The sequence below is a fragment of the Emydura macquarii genome, unplaced genomic scaffold (assembly GCF_026122565.2).
Source record: "Emydura macquarii macquarii isolate MOO-44397 ecotype Brisbane River unplaced genomic scaffold, CSIRO-AGI_Emac_v2 contig_318, whole genome shotgun sequence".
Classification (NCBI taxonomy): Eukaryota; Metazoa; Chordata; order Testudines; family Chelidae; genus Emydura; species Emydura macquarii.
Genome location: NW_027130455.1, coordinates 11,105,941 through 11,124,968, shown reverse-complemented (window position 1 = coordinate 11,124,968; position 19,028 = coordinate 11,105,941). Strand labels below are relative to the sequence as shown.

Sequence of the window (19,028 nt, the reverse complement as noted above, 5' to 3'; positions counted from 1 at the left end):
GTTGCTGAAGCTGACACATTGTTAGGTTACTGGCTGTGCTTGTGTGGGTCGCCGCATGGAGGTTTGACTTTATTTCTGAAGGATTTTGTTCTTTCATCTGTTGAGAGCATTGAACCCTATCAAAAACTTTAAGGATTCCCTGCCCTTTTTTCTTCTGATGTCTGTTTTACAATATCTTTGTGCATTTGTATGACTAAAATATTCATGTAAATCCTATGTGCTTATGGTTTATTTGCATATCAAAAATAAGGTAATCATGGAGGTGTAGTTTACAATATAAATGGCCTATTCCTATAATACATATGAAACTGATATTATGTATTAATGAAAGTGATAAGCATGTATTGGAGAGGGAACTAGACCCTTCAATAAGTAATCCATTTACACAGTGTTGTATTCAGGAGTTAGCCATGCTGGGGCCTTTTATTATGCAATATTTGAGTGGCATGAGAAATGAAGTAACATTGTCACTGTTAAAGGAGTGTTGTAAGCAAGACATGAGACATAATTCTTCTGCTCTACTCTGTGCTGATTAGGCCTCAAATGGAGTATTGTGTCCAGTCCTGGGTGCCACATTTCAGGAGAGATGTGGACAAATTGAAGAAAGTCCAGAGAAGAGCAACAAAAATGATTAAAGGTCTAGAAAACATGACCCATGAGAGAAGATTTAAAAAACTGGATTTGTTTAGTGTGGAGAAGAGAATAATGAGGGGGGACATGATAACAGTTTTCAAGTACAGTACATAAAAGGTTATTTCAAGGAGGAGGGAGAAAAATTGTTCTCCTTAAAAATTGAGGAGAGGATAAGGGCTTAAATTGCACCAAAGGCAGCTTAGGTTTGACATTAGGAAAAAATTCATAACAGTCAGGGTAATTAAGAACTGGAATAAATTGCCTAGAGAGGTTCTGAAATCTCTGTCATTGAGATTTTTAAGAGCAGGTTAGACAAATACCTGTCAGGGATGGTCTAGATAATAGTTCTGCCTTGAGTGCAGGGGACTAGACTATAAGACCTCTCGAAGTCTCTCCCAGTCCTACGATTCTATGATTCTACGATCTTACAGTAGCAGCATAGACCACTGCTTTACGATAGTTATTGCAAACAGATTCATAAAGTGAAGAGCCACAAGAATGCTCATTGAACAGTTAAGAATACCTTTTCATTATTAATTATCATTATTATATTATTTACCTTTTGTAGTATAGTAGCATATAGAGGTGTCAGATGAAACTCTGTCCCCATTGTGCTTGGTGCTGTATATACATGTAAAAAGAGTCTCTGCCATGAACAGCAAGAAAGACAAACTGTGGGAGGGAAAAATATAGGCACAGAGAAGTGATTTATACAGTTAAATGCCACACAGAAGCCCTTGTGGAACCAGGGAACTCGGAAGCTAAAAAGAATGAACTGCTACAGCTTGAGCTAAAAAGCCAATAAGCCTTGGCTGACGCTGTAACAGACTCCTGTCCTCTGTTGATTCAGCACAGGGGACACCTGTAGCACACACTCACCAGTGGGTTACACTAACACATTGTAAAGCCATTTTTAGCTCCTGGTTTTTTTAGGAAGGCAGTATGTTTGTGTGGAATTTTTCTTCCACATTTCTGCTGCTAGAAATAGTAGTGAGATTTCTTTTTTCCCAAATTGGAAGTAAGAGTGAAAAGGAATTTACTGCAAATATTTCTAGTACCACAAAACATCACTCCCTCATTGATTTTAAATGAGCCCCTAAGCCGACTGAACTTGAACAAACACTGGAACAGGCCTGTGAGCTGAGACACTGAACTACACTGCTGATAACTCTTTCATGAAGGAAATGGTTAAACCCTTTGCCAGGAGGCCTTTCTTTGTGAAGCAGACATTTTGTGAGTCTCAGTAAAGGTCTCTTTTTAAATTACTGAGACAAAGTCATTTCCCTCAGATCAGCAAACTTCCTTTGATCTTCAGCAGTGAGACTAAGCTTCTCTTGTCTGTTCCCACATCTAATGCTTAACCAGCCATTCCTCACACAGAGCTGCGTTTCCTGCCACTAGGTCTTTCATTTGCCTTCCTGAGCTCCCTCTTCAGGCTGATCCCAGGCACTTGTCCACTAAGTTCTTCACACACAGCTCCCTCCTTCTCCTCATGCCAGCCACCCACATGCTGTCTAGGTATTTATATGGCCCTCCGTTGCTGTAGCATCTGAGTGCCGTATTCTCATTAATGAATTTATCCTCACCATACCCCTGTGAGGTGGAGAGATATTATCCCCATTTTACACTGAGGGAACTAAGGCACAGGGTACATTAAGTGACTTGCCTATGATCACCCACAGATCAGTTGCTGAGCTGGAAATGTAACCCTAACCTCCTGCATGCTAGACCAGTGCCCTGATCAACTAGAGCGCACTTTGTAACACTAATATGTATTTGGCCAAACTTATCCATGTTTAGGTGAGCCACTTACACACACCTAGTCCTGCATAGGCACAGCTGAGATCCTTGTGATCAGTCCCACTTTCCACTTCCGGGGCTGAGGGGCTTCTGCTTAGTTAGCCTCTTCTTGCATAGCTGAGTCGCACGCTCAGCCATTTCTTGCTCAGGGGTGCTGCTCTTTCCTGAGGCACAACTCAGCCTTCCTCTTGAGTGTCACAAAATCTAGCAAATTCAGCAAATTAAGAGCTAGAGCGTCCTTACTCTGCCTCAGCCGGGAAGGGAAGTGGAAGGGAGGGGAATAAAATTCTGTCCTTCTTGAGATGGCTGTTTTTGTGTTATCCCCCATCACAGCCCCTTAGTGCTCAATGGAACAGAGGGGCCATGCTCCCCCTGAGGAAAGGGAATGAGAGGGCTGGAGGTGGGAGAGTTGACTGAACCCTCCTTCCTTCCCCCCTCCCACATACCATTCAGAGCTGGATGGATGCATCAGCAGGAAGTATACTCTACTTCATAAAGGGATGCTGCAATTTTCAGTTGAACACACCTAGTCCAAGAGGAGAGTCCTGAAGAAACTGTGCATCACAGGAGTGGGTCTGAGCTCTGATTTACCAAGGAGGAGATTGCTTTTTGGTTTGGTTTTGTTTCAAACCAATGTACATATCTTAAACCAAGCAGGTCAGCAAGAAATGTAAAAAAAAATTACACAATTATATTTTGGAAAGAAAAGAAAGTTACTATTTAGAGTAAAGTAGCATGGGGAACTGCTGCCAGATGCAAAATATTAGATTTGAATTTTTTTTTAAATACAGAAAAACAATAAATACTAAAGGCTCAATCCTGTCCTCAGCTGCACTGGTGAGAAAGTGTCAGATATGGGGAAGGGAAAAAGAAACTAGGGTTATGTTTTCACTGCAGAGTTAGTTGGAGCTATCTACACTTCTTGAGTTACACCCTCTTGAGTTAGCCTATCTCCAGTGAGAGCAGCCTCCCTACAGAATAACGCTTGAACAGCGCAGTGACCGGATTTAGCAGCACCGAGTGGCCATGTGAGCAGCTATTGTAGACGTTTTGTTCAAATATTAGAAATGAGTCTTGACTGATGGTGAGGAGCAGGTGCCTGGTATAAAAACAGAACTTTCGCTATTAAAAATGAGTCTTACATAAAATGAGGAACACAGTGCTGGTCTTGCCAGTCCCTGACCCAATCAACCAAACTGTAATTTAGCCCACTCAGCAGGAATAAAATTATGGAACCCAACACAATCAATATTCCATATTTCTTTTTGCAATATGTTCAGCTGACAGAGATGCTGTTTCATGGATGTATTTCTTGTACTCTAATCAGTGCCATCTGTAATAACATTTCCTGTCCGGTGACCTGAGGAGGCCACAAGCAATAAGCACAGATGGATACAATCTTGTGTGCACATCTCTACTAAAGTGAGTTATTGTAAGGTTAAAGTAGCACATAATTTTTTTACACTTGAAATTCAGTGCACTCACCTTTTCTTTTCTGGTGGAAACCAATCCCACAAGGCCTATGAGGTAAACATTTGTTGAGTGTTTAAAATGCTTTCCATTCATAAACAAAAAAAGCCTTAATACACTATTGTCACTTAAACATTTTCTATTTTCCATTTCTATAGAATACTACCACAGACAGGTAATGCAATCACGGTTACTACAGAGACTGTGAAGACTTTAGTGTTCACTGTGGGATACCTTTTTCACAACGTTTTTGGTACCTGTTCTTTGTAAGAGAAAACCAAAGCTCAGTTGGCATATGACTCTATGCCCCAGTTATGGTCTGCATCAAAATCATACTCATGATTTATGCAAGGTATCTGTGTGTAAAAACTTGAGGGGGCAGCAGGAGGAAACCCATGATGGAAGGATATCGCAGTGGTGAATGGACTAGCTTAGGACTTGGTGTAGTCTGTGACTCCCACAACCGCACTGACTCGGCTGCACTAGCTGTCAGATGCGGGAGGGGGCCAAACCTCCAGCCAGTTCCCAGCCCACCAGTAGCTGCTCTTTCTTTCCCCATGCAAGTCTGGTGATCTTGGACTTGTGCAGTGGATTAAGGTGGCACTTCCCTGAGTGGATGCACAGCCAGGCTCTACATTCAGTCCCCCTCCCAGTCCATGCTGTGAAGCCATTTGAAGCTCTTCTTAAAACCCATATTTTTGCCTCACACAAATAATGCACAAAAAGGCCCCCACTGCCCAACATTATCTAATGCTTCAAAATGTCTTTTGCAGTTTCTGGAACCTCTCCTGTTTGTCACACCTCACACTGTGGTGTGTATTTCTAGGCTCAATGCACAGTGGTAAGATGGTTGGAAATACTTGGCCTTAGGCCTCCTTCTTCACAACACACCCCAGGCTTGCTCATCAGCTCCCTAAGGTACACCGAGGTGTAGTATATGGATTAAACTGCCTCTCAGGCAGCTTGCTTCTCACTGTAGCTTATCAAATAAATATGTCATGTTCCCAATAAGACTCAAATATTCAGCTGAAACAAGCCATTGACTCTTTTATAGTCAGACAAATGCCATTATGCTGAAACAAGTCATCTTTAGACAATAACAAGCTGGAACAAATATATATTCTCTACTAGCTGCAGCAATAGGAATACATTATATAGAATCAATCCTGAGCCATGTATCAGTCACTTTAAATTGCTCCTGTGGAACAGATTTCCAAAATGAGGATGGGTCCAGTGAAGGGGAGTTTCCAAGAGGCAGAAAGCAAGTATTCACGGCTCCTGCACCACCTTTGTGTAGCCTCCAGGAGGGAGGATTGGAGGGATCATTGCCTGTGGACAGCGGGTTATAGAGAGAGCATGTGGCACTCCATTAATCTCCAGTTGGCTTACAGCCCTTTGGGACCACAGCCAGCTGGGTATAGTTTAAAGCAGGCCCAGGTTGGGTAGCTAAAATTAGTATCCACCAGCTCATCTGTCTTCAGTGGATACTGGACACTGCTGATTTTACATCCTACTCATCACTCTGGTATCCAAATGTTTTTTAATTTAGATAATCCCCCTCCATATTTCTCTCTTTCTGAATTGTGAAGAAACATGTTTCTCAAATTCAGCTGGGAGAAATTTTTAGGACACCCACTTTTTTTCCGTGAAAAATGCAGATTCAGCAACACCAAAATGCTTTGTAAATTCATATCAGTTTCCCAATTTTTGGAGGGGAGGGTAAAAATTCTGAAAAAATCTAAATGTTTCTTTTTGACATTTTCTTAAAAAAAAAAAATGATTTTTTGGTATGAAACAACTCTGTTAAAATTTTTCCTTTAATTTCATTTGTTTTAAATTCAAAAACATTAAAAAATTGTCAAAATTTAAATAAAATATTTTTGATTTTGTCAAAAAAAAATTTCACTAGACTCAAAATGATTTTTTTAAAACTTTTTGTTTCACCAAACATTTCTAAAATTGTTGGTTCAACTTGAAACAATTTTTCTTTTGAAATTTTGAAATTGCCATTGCATTAAAGATCCCTTATTCACACAGCTTTATTCACAAATGAACTCAGTAGTACTATCAGTTCAAGAACATGCATAAATTTCCAACAGAACTAATAGTCTTTTTTTTAATCCAAAATTGTTTACTATTTAGACTTCTAAAATAAACCATGCCACCTCTAAAGCATTCTTACAACTAGACATAACAACCCCTGAATATAACCAGGAAACATACTGTATTGTTTACCAAAAGGAGATGAAGTCAGTTACATTTAACCTCTCTCTTTTTTTCTTTTCTCTCTTTTTTTAAAGATCTACAAGTATATGCTCTACATTGATCTTTGTCTCACAGTCACTGAGGAACCCACGAGGCACAAAATCCTATTACTTTTGCATATGAGCAACTCCTAGTAAAATCAATGGGAGTTTGGGAGTTGCATGAACCAAGCACCTAAGTGACTTTTGAAAGTAGGACTTGGGTGTTTTTGAAAATTTGAGGGCTGCAACAGAGAAACACCTCCATGTGTTGAGTGTAAAAGGAATAATAAAAGGTGATGAGCACCCACAAGTCCAACTGAAGTCAACAGATTCTCTGTAAATCAGGCCACAAATGGATGGAATAAGGCAAGACAACATGGAAGATCTGACAGAGCAAACTCACTAAGAAGAGGATAGCCACAGTAATGGACTCATGTTGGTTTAAGATGCAGAAATAAATAAGCAATTATCATTCAAAAAGGTGTGACGATTGTTTCGTTCTTGTGATAGGGTAATGGGAGAAGGCAGGAGCCCATGGCTATTCTCCATTGTCCTCCTGCCAAAGAGGGATAGGCAGCATGACAGAAAGGGCAGGAAGCATGACATTGGGCAGTGAATAGAAGCCAAGATTCTACAGTCTTGAACACGGGCCCAGGCCCCATAGATTCCAAGTCAACAGCATGGAGGTGCTTTCCTACCATGTTCTTCACAGGCCCACCCTTTTCCATCTCCAGAAATGCTGCTGTTTCTTTTGCCAGCCACACAGCATGCTTGTGAATCTTCCAACAGGGTTCGTTCTTAGGGCAGCATTCACCTTTCCCCCTTCATTGGAGGGGGGACATGCCATAGTGAAGTGACTGTTTTGAGACCCTTTCATGTAGCATGGCAACCCCCCCATCACCTCCTGAGGTTCATTAGTTTACGTGGAACATGGGCAAATACACAGAGGCGCACTGCACAGACAGCAATCACCTTTTCCCTTCGTGCAATCACGAAGCTGATAGTTTTCCTCTCTCCCCTTTCTGTGCAGATGGAAGTGAGCATTTGAGTCATGATGACTAAGCACCATTGTATGAAAGAACAGCTGAATATTTTCTTTAGAACAATGCTAATGGAACAGCACTATAACTAAAGCAAAATAATCATTCATAAATAATCTCTCCATTTTGAACAGACTTTTATTGCGTTTCCACACAAAGACTAGACCAGCTGTGTCTTAAAACAACAACATTCAGATCAGCTATCGTTTCAGTTATTAATGGCATCATATTTATATGCATTTTAAAATAATATAGCAAAGAACAGTGATAACATAAATCAGAAATAATTATCTACAGCTACTCTCTGAAAAACTGTATTATGCAGCAATACCTTCCAAACAGAGACGCTGCATACAGTGTATTGTATCTACACAAACCTATCTGCTACCTATATCATAGATGACAAAGATTCTGCTAAAATGATGTCCTGAACTTCAGGAAACACACACGCACAGTACATACTCTGTGTGTGTGTGTGTGTGTGTGTGTATGCGCACACACATGCATGTGCACTTGACCAAGCTATATTATCTTTTGTACTATGTATAGCAGTGAACGCCTATAATTGTACAGGGCTACTCACCTGCCTAGTAGTAAAAACTCTCCAGCCAGCCCCAACCGTCTCATGGCCATTAGCAGCCCTCTCACAGTCATGCCCTCACAGAAGCAGGCAACCACTCTCGCCTTGGGCAGATGGCTCCTTAGCTTTCGCAACAGCTTGTCAAAACTCTGTTCGCCAGCATTGCTATAGATCTTGTAGGAATGGGCAATGCAGACTCCTTCCTTGGCTGACATATCTTTGAAGGCTTCCATTCCACTCTCACCATAGTTTCCTAAATGGAAAAAAGAAAATTAACATACTGTAAATAAATAGATTTCCAGATGCTTTTCCATATTAGGAAATAAACAATTTGAGTTAAATGCATTGATATTTTAATGGTGCTCACATCTTTGACACTAACAAGGTACCATTAAGAAACGTTCTTAGTTTTTTTTTAAAGATAACACAATGCTTACAGCAAAATGTTTATAAATCACAGAGCTAAACACTCCCTTCAGTGCATGATAAATTGACTGAATTAACTCAGCTGCTTTGAGGTTTTTGGCAGTTTTTAGAAGGCAAAAATAATTGTTCAGAACTAATTGTTTGGGTTTTTTTCCTGCTTTAAAATGCAATATCCTGAATTTTAAAAAAGAATAATTAGCAAAAGTGTGACTTTGTACGTAACAGAATCTGAACCACAACAGTATTTTAAACATGCTAATAATGTGTGCATGGAAAAAGTTATCCTCTGTGGAAAGGTCCTTTTTTGCGCATTTCTCCACATTTTCTCTAGAAATGCACAAAAAATGGGGTTCTGGTCCATGACTATTGATACTAGGCACCGCCACAATGCAAATAATAAGAAGACAGTGTGAGACCTGGAAAGTGAGACTACTGCTGGGAACTATTGATCCTCAACTCATTTGTATTAACACCTCAGGAAAAGAAACTCTATCCACGTGCAAATGTTACAGCATATCAACATAATGCAGGCATATACTAAAATAGTGACAATGGAAAGATATTGTCTTGAGTGGTTAGAGCTGGATCCAGAAGTTTGGACTTGTAAATTTTACTTCTAGCTCTGTCCGTGTACAGCTTTATGACCATGGTCAAGTCAACTTACAAATCTATCAAATGAATATCATCAGTATTATGGTACACTCTAGAGGCCTAGAGGCATCATAAATAAACATAATAAGAAACTGGCTCCAGCTTGAAGAGCATGTAATCTAAATAGACAGGACAGAAAAATGGTGGGATAAAAATAATTTTACACAACGAAAAATGAGACAAGGAGAAATTAAGTGACTTGCGAAAAGTCACACAGTCAGTTTGTGGCAGAGCCAGGATCTGAACCTAGACAGTCTACTGTCTTAACTACAAAACTATTCCCCCTCTCTATATTATTGTTAAAACTAGTCCAAAATCAGAAGTTCCATCTGATTCAAATCTGGATGAACAGTCAAAATATAGACAATTATCACAAAACAGAAAGTTCAAAAATTGAATTGGAAATATTAAAATGTTTCATTTTGTCTTAGTTCAATGTCAGTCTGTTTTCCTCTGAGCTGCTGTGGTGTCTCATGGAGCTGTAGCTTGCATGTCTCATGACCCATTCTAATCTATCAGCCTGGCTTCTGAGCCAGAATACGTCTCCCATGGTGTTCCATAGTCATGTGGCTCCCATGAGGCAATGCACCAGTTCATCCAGATGCAGAGACTGCAGTATATGATGGAAAGTGTAGTCCATTGAGGGAACTCAGCCTATAGATAGACTAAATGGAGGCATTAGGTACTCAAATTACAATTCCCATGAGGTCCTGCAGCACCTCAGATCTACACAAATTAATGTCTAACTGACCTAAAATGAAACATTGATTTGGTTTGAGAAAAACAAAATGTTTGAATTTATGTCAATCTGATACAAACAAAATTTTTTCTTTTGATTTTCCCCAACAGAAAATTCAAAAAGTGTCAGCAAAATTAAAATTTGTTAGGTGCAAATTTTGATTTTGCAGAAACTGCATTTCCATTGAAAAAAATTTCAGTAGAAAATTTCCAATCAGTTGTAATTACCTACAGAAAAGGATCTTTTCAGGGTGTAAAACACTCAACTCCTCGATTGAAAGTGCAAATAAAAACTATTACCTTAAGGTTTGCTGTAAAACTGAGGACAGATTTAACTACAATGCAGCAAATGTAGCAGTTTTCTCAGTGAACATCCCAGCCATAGAATCACAGAATCATAGAAGATTAGGGTTGGAAGGGACCTCAGAACGTCATCTAGTCCCAACCCCTGTTCAAAGCAGAACAAACCCCAACTAAATCATCCCAACCAGGGAACTGTCAAGCTGGGCCTTAAAAACCACTAAGGATGGAGATTCTCTATGTTACCTATTCCAGTGCTTAACCACCATCACTAGTGAAAAAGTTTTTCTTAATATCCAACCTAGACTTCCACCATTTTAACTTGACACCATTGCTCCTTGTTCTGTCATCAGTCACCACTGAGAACAGCCTAGCTCCATCCTCCCTTTCAGGTAGTTGAAGGCTGCTATCAAATCTCCCCTCATTCTTCTCTTCGGCAGACTAAACAAGCCTACTTCCCTCAGCTTCCCATGTGCTCCAGCCTCCTAATCACTTTTGTTGCCCTCTGCTGGACTCTTTCTAATTTGTCCACATCCTTCCTTTACTGGAGGGTCCAAGACTGGACACAATACTCCAAATGTGGCCTCACCAGTGCCAAATAGAGGGGAATAATCACTTCCCTCGATCTGCTGGCAATGCTCCTACTAATCAGCCTGATATGCCATTAGCCTTCTTGGCAATAAGGACACACTGTTGACTCATGTCCAGCTTCTTGTCCACTGTAACCTCCTGGTCCTTTTCTGCAGAATTACAACCTAGCCAGTCGGTCCCCAGTTTGTAGCAGTGTATGGGATTCTTCCATCCTAAGTGCAGGACTCTGCACTTGTCCTTGCTGAACCTCATCAGATTTTTTTTGGCCCAATCCTCCACTTTGTCTAGGTTGCTCTGAATCCTATCCCTACCCTCCAGCATATCTACCACTCCCCCTAGTTTAGTGTCATCTGTAAACTTGCTGAGGATGCAATCCACCCCATCTTCCAGATCATTAATAAAGATATTGAACACAACTGGCCACAGCACTGACCCCTGGAGCATTCTGCTTGTTACCAGCTGCCAACTAGACATCGAGCCATTGATAACTATCCATTGAGCTGGATGATCTAGCCAGCTTTTTATCCACCTTATAGGTCATTCATCCAACCCATACTTTTTTAACTGGCTGGCAAGAATACTGTGGAAGATTGTATCAAAAGCTTTGCTAAAGTCAAGGTATATCACGTCCACCACTTTCCCCACATCCACAGAGCCAGTCACCTCTTCATAGAAAGCAATCAGGTTGGTCAGGCATGACTTGCCCTTGGTGAATCCATGCTGACTGTTCCTGATCACCTTCCTCTCTTCCAAGTGCTTCAAAGATAGATTTTACTACAATGCAGCAAATGCAGCAGTTTTCTCAGTGAACATCGCAGCCATGGACTCTTTTATAGTCAAACAAATGTTATTATGTCACAAATGTACTGGTCATGTGATATTTCAAGGCATGGTAATTTTGTTACACTATGCAGTAAGTGTAGCCTCATATATTATGAAAGAAAGTGATTCAAAAGAATGAGGCCATTTACCAAAGTATGCAGAGTATCTGACTTCCGGGAGAAAAAAACATCCTGATATTCTAAATCTGAAAGTGACTGAGTTTCTGAGTTGAGAAAACTCTATCTGTGTGTTATGAGCTTGAAAAAGATTCAGTGAAAGCAGAATGCAGCTTTGCATCAAGGTATTTGTACAATCCACTTGTCACGATCATTGCTGATTAAACTACTTCATTAATTATTCATAGAGAATTCCCCTGTTGTGGAGTAGTTTTGATGAGTTATGTATATTTAATTTCAGCTATACTGTAGTGGTAATGAACACTCTTTGGTGGAAAAATATTCTTTGCTGTTAGATTCCCTTATATCACAAAAACAAATTAGTCTGAATTTCCTTAAAGCCATGTTTCCCCTCTAGGAAAAAAACCTAGGGAAGGTGGAAAATGTCATAGGAAGTTATGTGAAATTTTCATCTACACATTTCCCTCAGGGTGAGGAGCTGGAAGTGGGGGAGTTCATAGAAGGAGAGACATGTGGAAGTCTATGGAGCCCTAGACTTTTCAAAGAAACCAGATTTTATTCATATCATGCGTAGGCTTGGAAAGATTAGATTTTTATTGGTAAGTGTCAGACCTGGTCTACATTGGCCATGGATTTCGGCAGCAGTCGATGGGAGATACATAAGTTACGTACAGCACCTTGCGTGTCTCCCATCAACTTCATAATGGCTACTTACCACAGCGTCTCCACTGCTGTGCCGACAGGAAATGCCCTCCTATCAACGCAGAACTATGCTACATGCCGGGGTGGATTTACAGAGTCTACTTCCAGGTTTGATTGAGCAAGTCTTTACTGTCGCTCAATCAAACCCACAAAATTGATCCTGCACTGCCGGCTGTGCCGCTGGCAGTGTAGACATAGCCTCAGTAAATCTCAATTTCACTGTACACACAAAAACCAATAAAAATATATTTCCATCAATAATAATCTAAATTTACAGACTGGCAAATTAAGAAATGCTGCTTGAGAATTTATTAGAATTTGATTTTAGAATATTTACTATTTATGTTTTGACATGTGATGTTGACAATGTGTGCTTAAATGGTTATACATTTTTAACTGTTTGAATCTCAGTATCTACTGTCATTACATAATTATTGTCTAACCCCCACCTTGATGTTCCTCCCCAGAATTTCCCACAACTGTGAAAATTTAAGTTGATAAAAATAAAAGAGATGCTTAAAACCCATAATTTTGTGCAACTATGAGAATTTAAATGGATACAAAATTTTAAAAAATGCTTAAAATTAAACATTGATGTTATCCATTGAAACGATATTAAAAATGAAATTCTGCCAAGCCTAATGATGTGGTATCCATATTGTGGTAGTATAAGGGCCACAACCAGTTGGCCTCATTGTAGTAGGCTGCAAGTGGGTTGCCTAGGCAGTGTTCCCTTGGGGCCCATCAAGACGTGACTCACCCAGTTGCTGGTTCCTGACTGTTGGGTGCCACCCCTCATGGGCTTAGTGCATAATGCTTAAGTCCCACCCCTTCTGGGGCATTAGAGTCCAAAACAAAAGGAAAACAGAACTTAAAACCAGGGTCATCCAAGGATTCGTCAGGAAGATCCCAGCCTTCTACTCAGGGCTTGTCTCCATGCAGACAGTCTCTTTTGTCAGCTTTCCTAGGCCTAGTTGTCCTATCCCCTGGGAGACTTGCCCAGATAGCAAGCTGTCTCTGATTCTTGGCTGGAGCCAGGCTTCGCTTCCTGAGGAAGCCCCTAATTGCCCCTAACTGAACTGGGTCTCTGCCATTTAAGGGCCCTCTCCACTCCTAACAACTGCTGTAGGTGAAGCAGGGTGGGGCCAAAATGTGTCCACAGACCCTCATTATCCTCCTCCCTACCAGTGTTGGGCCCATCTAACCTATCACATAGGCTCTGTCCAAAACATACAATAAATGATAGTTCCTTCTCCAAAGGGCTTACAAATTAAAACGATAAGATGTAAGAGGTGGATACCACAAACAAGCATGCTGAGGTGGGGGAGTCAGTGTTAGAAAGAAGGGTGTGCACAATTCTTAGCCAATCATTAACAATGATCAAAACTTGCCCGCTACGTCAGATCTTAGGCCAGTGACTGGGAATGGCCAACCCTTCTGAAATGTTCACTGAACTCCTCTCCGCCCCCCCCCCCCACTACCTTTTTCTTGGCAGGATGCCTCTTGAGAGAATTGCACTGCCATCAGCTGTCCTCGCTGCGCTTGTGCCCTTCCTCTCCAGACAGGCATGCCATAGAATTAATGATTAGCATTCGCTGCTGCCTGGATTCCCATTCAGCCATCCCCTGGTGTCTGAAAGGAGCCTGTTGCACTGAGCTTACCACCCTACGGTTTTTCTCCCGTCTTATGAAGTCCCAGCTCTTCCAAGAGAGTGTGAAAGGATGTGGTTGGTAGGAGTCTCTGCTGAGTCCCCAACAGACCAAAATTTGGGCTGCTTATAGAGTCCTTCCCCTGCTTGTGGCAGACAAAGGGATTCTCCAAACATAAGCTTTCTTTTCCCTCTCCCGCTTCCCTCTTTCTCCTGGGAGAGAGTGAATCAGAATGAAATAAAAAGACAAGGGTGGTCAGTCTTTTGGTCAGCCCTTTGGGACTGTGTTTATTTGAAGGCTCTAATGTCCTTGATCAGGATTAGAGTCTGCTTCCAACCCCTCCTTTTTGGTAACCCCCGACAGCAGGGAGTTGAACAGCAATGAATTTTTTGGTAACAATATGAAAGTGCAAGCACACGCTTTCAGGCAGCATACTATTTCCTGGAGGAGAAACAGTAAATGTTTACAAGAGACATCTCCTGGGAAATTGTCTGAGAAGCCACGAGGCTGAGGAAACTATGCTCTAGGCAGCCACAATAAAGCCGGAGTTTGTTAATTAACCATGTGTCAGAGTTATCAGATCTTATATGGCAGATGATCCGGACACATGCAGCATAAAACATGGTGGCAGTTGTACAGGATACCAGATATCCTGTGTTCTGACAACAGACCACAGTTTGTTTCAGAAGAGTTCCAGAAGTTCAGCAAGTGCTGGGATTTTGATCACATAACATCTTCACCAGGGTATCCTCAAGCAATGGCGAAGTGGAATCAGCAGTCAAAACTGCTAAGAAACTGATGAAAAAAGTGAAACCTGCAGAGGCTGACCCATACTTAGCACTACTAGATCACAGGAACACTCCCTCACAAGGCCTAAATTCTGGTCTGGCCCAAAGACTGATAAACCAGAGAACAAAGACATTCTTGCCAATAAATGGAAAGTTATTAGAGCCTGGTTCCTTGGGTGCTTCACTTGGCGAACTACAGAGAAACCAACTCAAAAGAAACATTTTACTCCAACAGATCCACAACAGATCTGGAGTCAGGCGAGAAAGTGCATATAGAACCATTAACCCAACAGGAATAAAGTTCTGGCACAAAGCTATAGTTGTGCAACCAGGAAACCAAAGATCATATCAAGTGCAAATGGACAATGGACAAATAGGGAGGTGAAACCATAGGCACCTCAAGGAAACAAAAGAAACCTCTAAGGACAGTATGGACAACATGTCTTAGGGTTCTATAGCAGGAGAATCCTGAGCCAGAGTTGTTAGAAGCAGACAATGTCAGAGGCATACCAGAGGAACGACAGGAGGAAAAGGGTGTTTTGATGGCTCTTCCAACAACTCCAAGCCTACAGACTGTGGTTGACCAGATGGAGGAAGACAGCCCCCGGGAGGCACCACTGAACCATACCATCCTTGAGGAGGGTGGATTGTTAAAAGACCTACTCATCTGAAAGATTTTATGTGATGGATTTCCAAGTTGTTCAGCTAGACAAACTGATAAGGTGATGAATGCAGTAACCGCAAGAACAGCCAGCATCCAAAAGAAATATGTTAGATTATGCTATCAGTTATTGCTGGGGTGTTTCCCAGCTTTCTTTGGAAAAGAAGGGATGTAACAATATGAAGGTGCTAGCAGATACTTTCAGACAGCATACTGTTACCTGGGGAGAACCGTTTAGAAGTGATAGCTCCTGGGGAACAGCCTGAGAAGCCATGAGGCAGAAGAAGCAATGCTGTAAGCAGCCACAATAAAGCTGGAGTTTATTAATGAACCCCGTGTTAGAGTGAAATCGTATCTGGCAGATGATCTAGACACTCAAAGCATAAAACAACAGCTGTGTCTGATTAGTACTGGATGAAGATCCATAGGAAATTGTTAGCCTCCTCTCTACTAGAGTGAGGGCAGGCCCCCTCACAAAGGGCTTGCACACAAGGCTCTGGTCTCTCTTTTTGCAGTTTTTTAAGACTTTCTATTACTTTTGCTGTATTGCTTGCTGCCCTCTGCAGTGCGGAATGAAGGGAAGATGGGGCTTCCAGTGTTTCAACTATTGAAGACAAGGGCTGTATAAACCAGAGAAAGTCTATTCTGTGCCTCAACCATTTCATAACACTTGTATTTGGCTTTATCATTAATATGACCTAAATAATCCTGACATAGTTGTGAGGAGCACTGGAGGAATCCCACATCTCCTTTCCTAATGGTAGCATGCATTCCCTATAGCAATCTCCCTCAGGGGTGTCTGGTATCATTGGTGACCCTGACTCCTCTGATACTTGAGCTCAGCAAACACAAGCACCAGAAATCTGGCTGCCTCCCCTACACAGGTGTGCAATGAAAGGAGGATAAGGGTCCCTTCAGGGAGAGCCATAATCTGGTCTCTATGGCTCCAATTCAGTAAATACTCCTATTGACTAGAGCTGATAGAAACTTTTCACACACATTTTTCCCATTGGAAAGTGTGGTTTCATCAAAAATTTCAACCTCTCTCCCCTTTTCTCTTCCTTTTTTACCCCCCCCCCCCCCCCCGTCCCCACTAGAAAAAGTTTCAAGTAGAAGAATCATGGGGGTGGGGGAGTGGAAATGGGGAGCAGAACAGTCAAAATCCAAAATCTGAAAACTTTCCAAAAAACTGAAATCAAACATTTTAAGCTGAAATAATCATTCTGAGATTTCAAAATGAAATTTCACCTTATAAAATGTCCTTTTGAAATGAAGCAAAATGAACATTTTGTTTTGTTTCAGAATGAAAATTCCTGCAGAAAACCAGCAATTTTTCAGTAAAATAAACAAACAATAAATAAATAAATAAATGGAATGGGATTTTTTCCTCAGAAGTTTTCCGCAGCAAAAATTTGTGTTTTCTGACCAACTCTGCTGCTGATTTCAGTGAAACGACCTAAGTGCTTAAAGTAGTCACTCACTTAGACACCTTGCTCAACAGGTGCCTGAGTGACTTGTCCTAAACCACAAAGTGAGTCATTTGCTGAGCTGGGATCATAGTTTAAGAGTGTCTGGCTTTCACCATGCTGCCTCTCTAGAAGAAATACATACATTTAAGACTAAACTAGAATCCCTAATTATCTTTGAATGATTCACAGCGTGCCACTTTGATTAAATTTCTAACATTCACGAACAATCCCAAGTAAGAAATAGAAGGTAGATGTTGATTTACTATTACTTTGTTGGAATCATTTAAGCATGTAAGGCTCATAAAACAATACCTGGAGATGAATCTGAAACAAAAACTGATGTTTTATATTCAGACTCTCCCCCTAATCAGTCTCCATCTTCATGAGAGAACTTGAAAACTATGGATCTATGTTGTAGTGACTCTGCACTAGAATGTGGGCGGGATTTTCATTGGGTGTTGATATCTTTTGAAAATCTGACCATAAGTGACTGCTGAGGACTTTTGAAAGTCAGGCCCCTATTTATGTGACTAAATATGTGAATTTTTTTTCAAAACTGACCTAATGGTGCTGAAAGTCTGGTCCTGAGCTCTTTTGAAAATCTGCTCCTGTATGTCTCCATATGCATAAATAAATCATGTATTACATCATCTTCTAATGACTTATCCCTGCCTCTGATTTACAATTTTGTTCATTGTAAAGCTCACACATTACCGCCCACAGTATAACTATAACCACCTGCTATGTCAGCTTCAATTGGATCAGTACTAGTAACTTCTAAGAAGCTTAAAAAGAACAGATTGTGCTTTTTCTTTCTCTCCCCCTCCCCTGTGATGAACGTTAATGTAGTACAGTATATAATACTTGGATCTGATAGAAAGAGGTCTGGCAAATTACTATCTGCTCCTACTATTCCTTCTGCCCAGCAATTGAGCCAATTAAACCCTCAATACAAACCTTTGAGATCTAATCTGCATTATAAGGCAAAAGCAATGAGGGTTTTAGACTAAAAATAATAAACAAAATTCCCTGACATCTGCTTCTATCAGATTAGAGGATACCAATATAAGATAGTAAAGAAAGGCTCCACAGCAGACTGAAATACTATGCTGAGAAAATTTTGTAGAGCCTCAGAAATTGTTGTATTACTTTTTGTCGTAATCTGTAAAAACAAATTGTTGTCAGACATCTGTCCTATCGTCAAATGAGGCTTAATGCATGTGAACTAAAAGGAGGCCATTTGGAGAAGTTTAAGATATAAAATTGATATAGATGTTGGGGAGAATTCAACTCACCGTGGAGTGAAATTTCAGAGGAAAAGAACAGAACTGTCAATCAAGGTTGAAGAAATCTTATACACCATTTATTTAGCTAGTGATAATCCTATCTGTCAGGGGAGAGTATTTCTTTAATCAAGATGAGCTGCACTTGTTTTTGATAGGTAGGGAGCGGGAAAATAGAGTATAATATTTCTACCCAGTAACTGAGACACATAAAGGGGCTGTCTTCTTAAAAATCCTGATAGATTTTCAAAACAGTATAGGAGATTTAGCCACTCATCTTGTACTAAAATTCCCTGGCTTCCATAAGAATTAAATTCCATGTTCTCCAAATGAGAAGTTTACCCAAATTTACTCTTGACTACACTTGCTGGTAGAAACCTCATCATTTTGTGACATTTAAAACTAGAATGGGGAAAAATTAGAAAATGTAGCGGTGATATAATGGGTTTCTTCATCTCTAAGTTCCATGATTCTATTACTCTTCATCAGTTTGGCCATTGCTAATAGAAAGGGCAGAGACCAGATTTATAAAAGCAACTAAAGATTGCAGATAGGATTTACAAAAGCACCTAACTCACACTGAATGTCAGGAAACTCAATAGGAATTAGACATCTCAGCTGATTAGGTGCTTTTGAAAATCCCACTAGCCTCCTATCTGAACCAAAAACCTTGGTAAATCTGGACCTTATTCCTTATTTTACACTTTGTGTAGATAGATAGATAGATATTCTTAATTTGCATGGAAACATTATTGCGTTAAACATTTAACAAGCTTCTTTTTCAGCAACGGTATTATTAGTTCTGGTCAAATATTATCAGATAAGCATTCTGAAATGTATCAACCTCATCAGCAACTCTCAGGACAAATATTGTAAGAAGTTTTCTTGACTCAGTGACTAATCTTCCCTTTGGAGAGGTGAAATCGATTGGCTCAGATTAAATCCAGCAAGCATATTATGTTAGTTCTCCATAGCCAAGAAATCCCTAAAGGTATTCTCTTCCCCCCTTCCCTCACAATAGTCACCAGATTGAGAGGGGAAA

At 40.5% G+C, this 19,028-nt stretch overlaps 1 protein-coding gene across 1 annotated transcript in view; it reads right to left on the bottom strand.

Moving 5' to 3' along the window:
• GRM5 (glutamate metabotropic receptor 5) overlaps positions 1–19,028 on the bottom strand; it is a 325,549-nt gene that overhangs the window by 170,102 nt on the left and 136,419 nt on the right. The window contains exon 3 of the mRNA XM_067568535.1: positions 7,773–8,022. Coding sequence (XP_067424636.1) covers positions 7,773–8,022 — 250 coding nt within the window. The remainder of the gene's footprint in view (positions 1–7,772; positions 8,023–19,028) is intronic.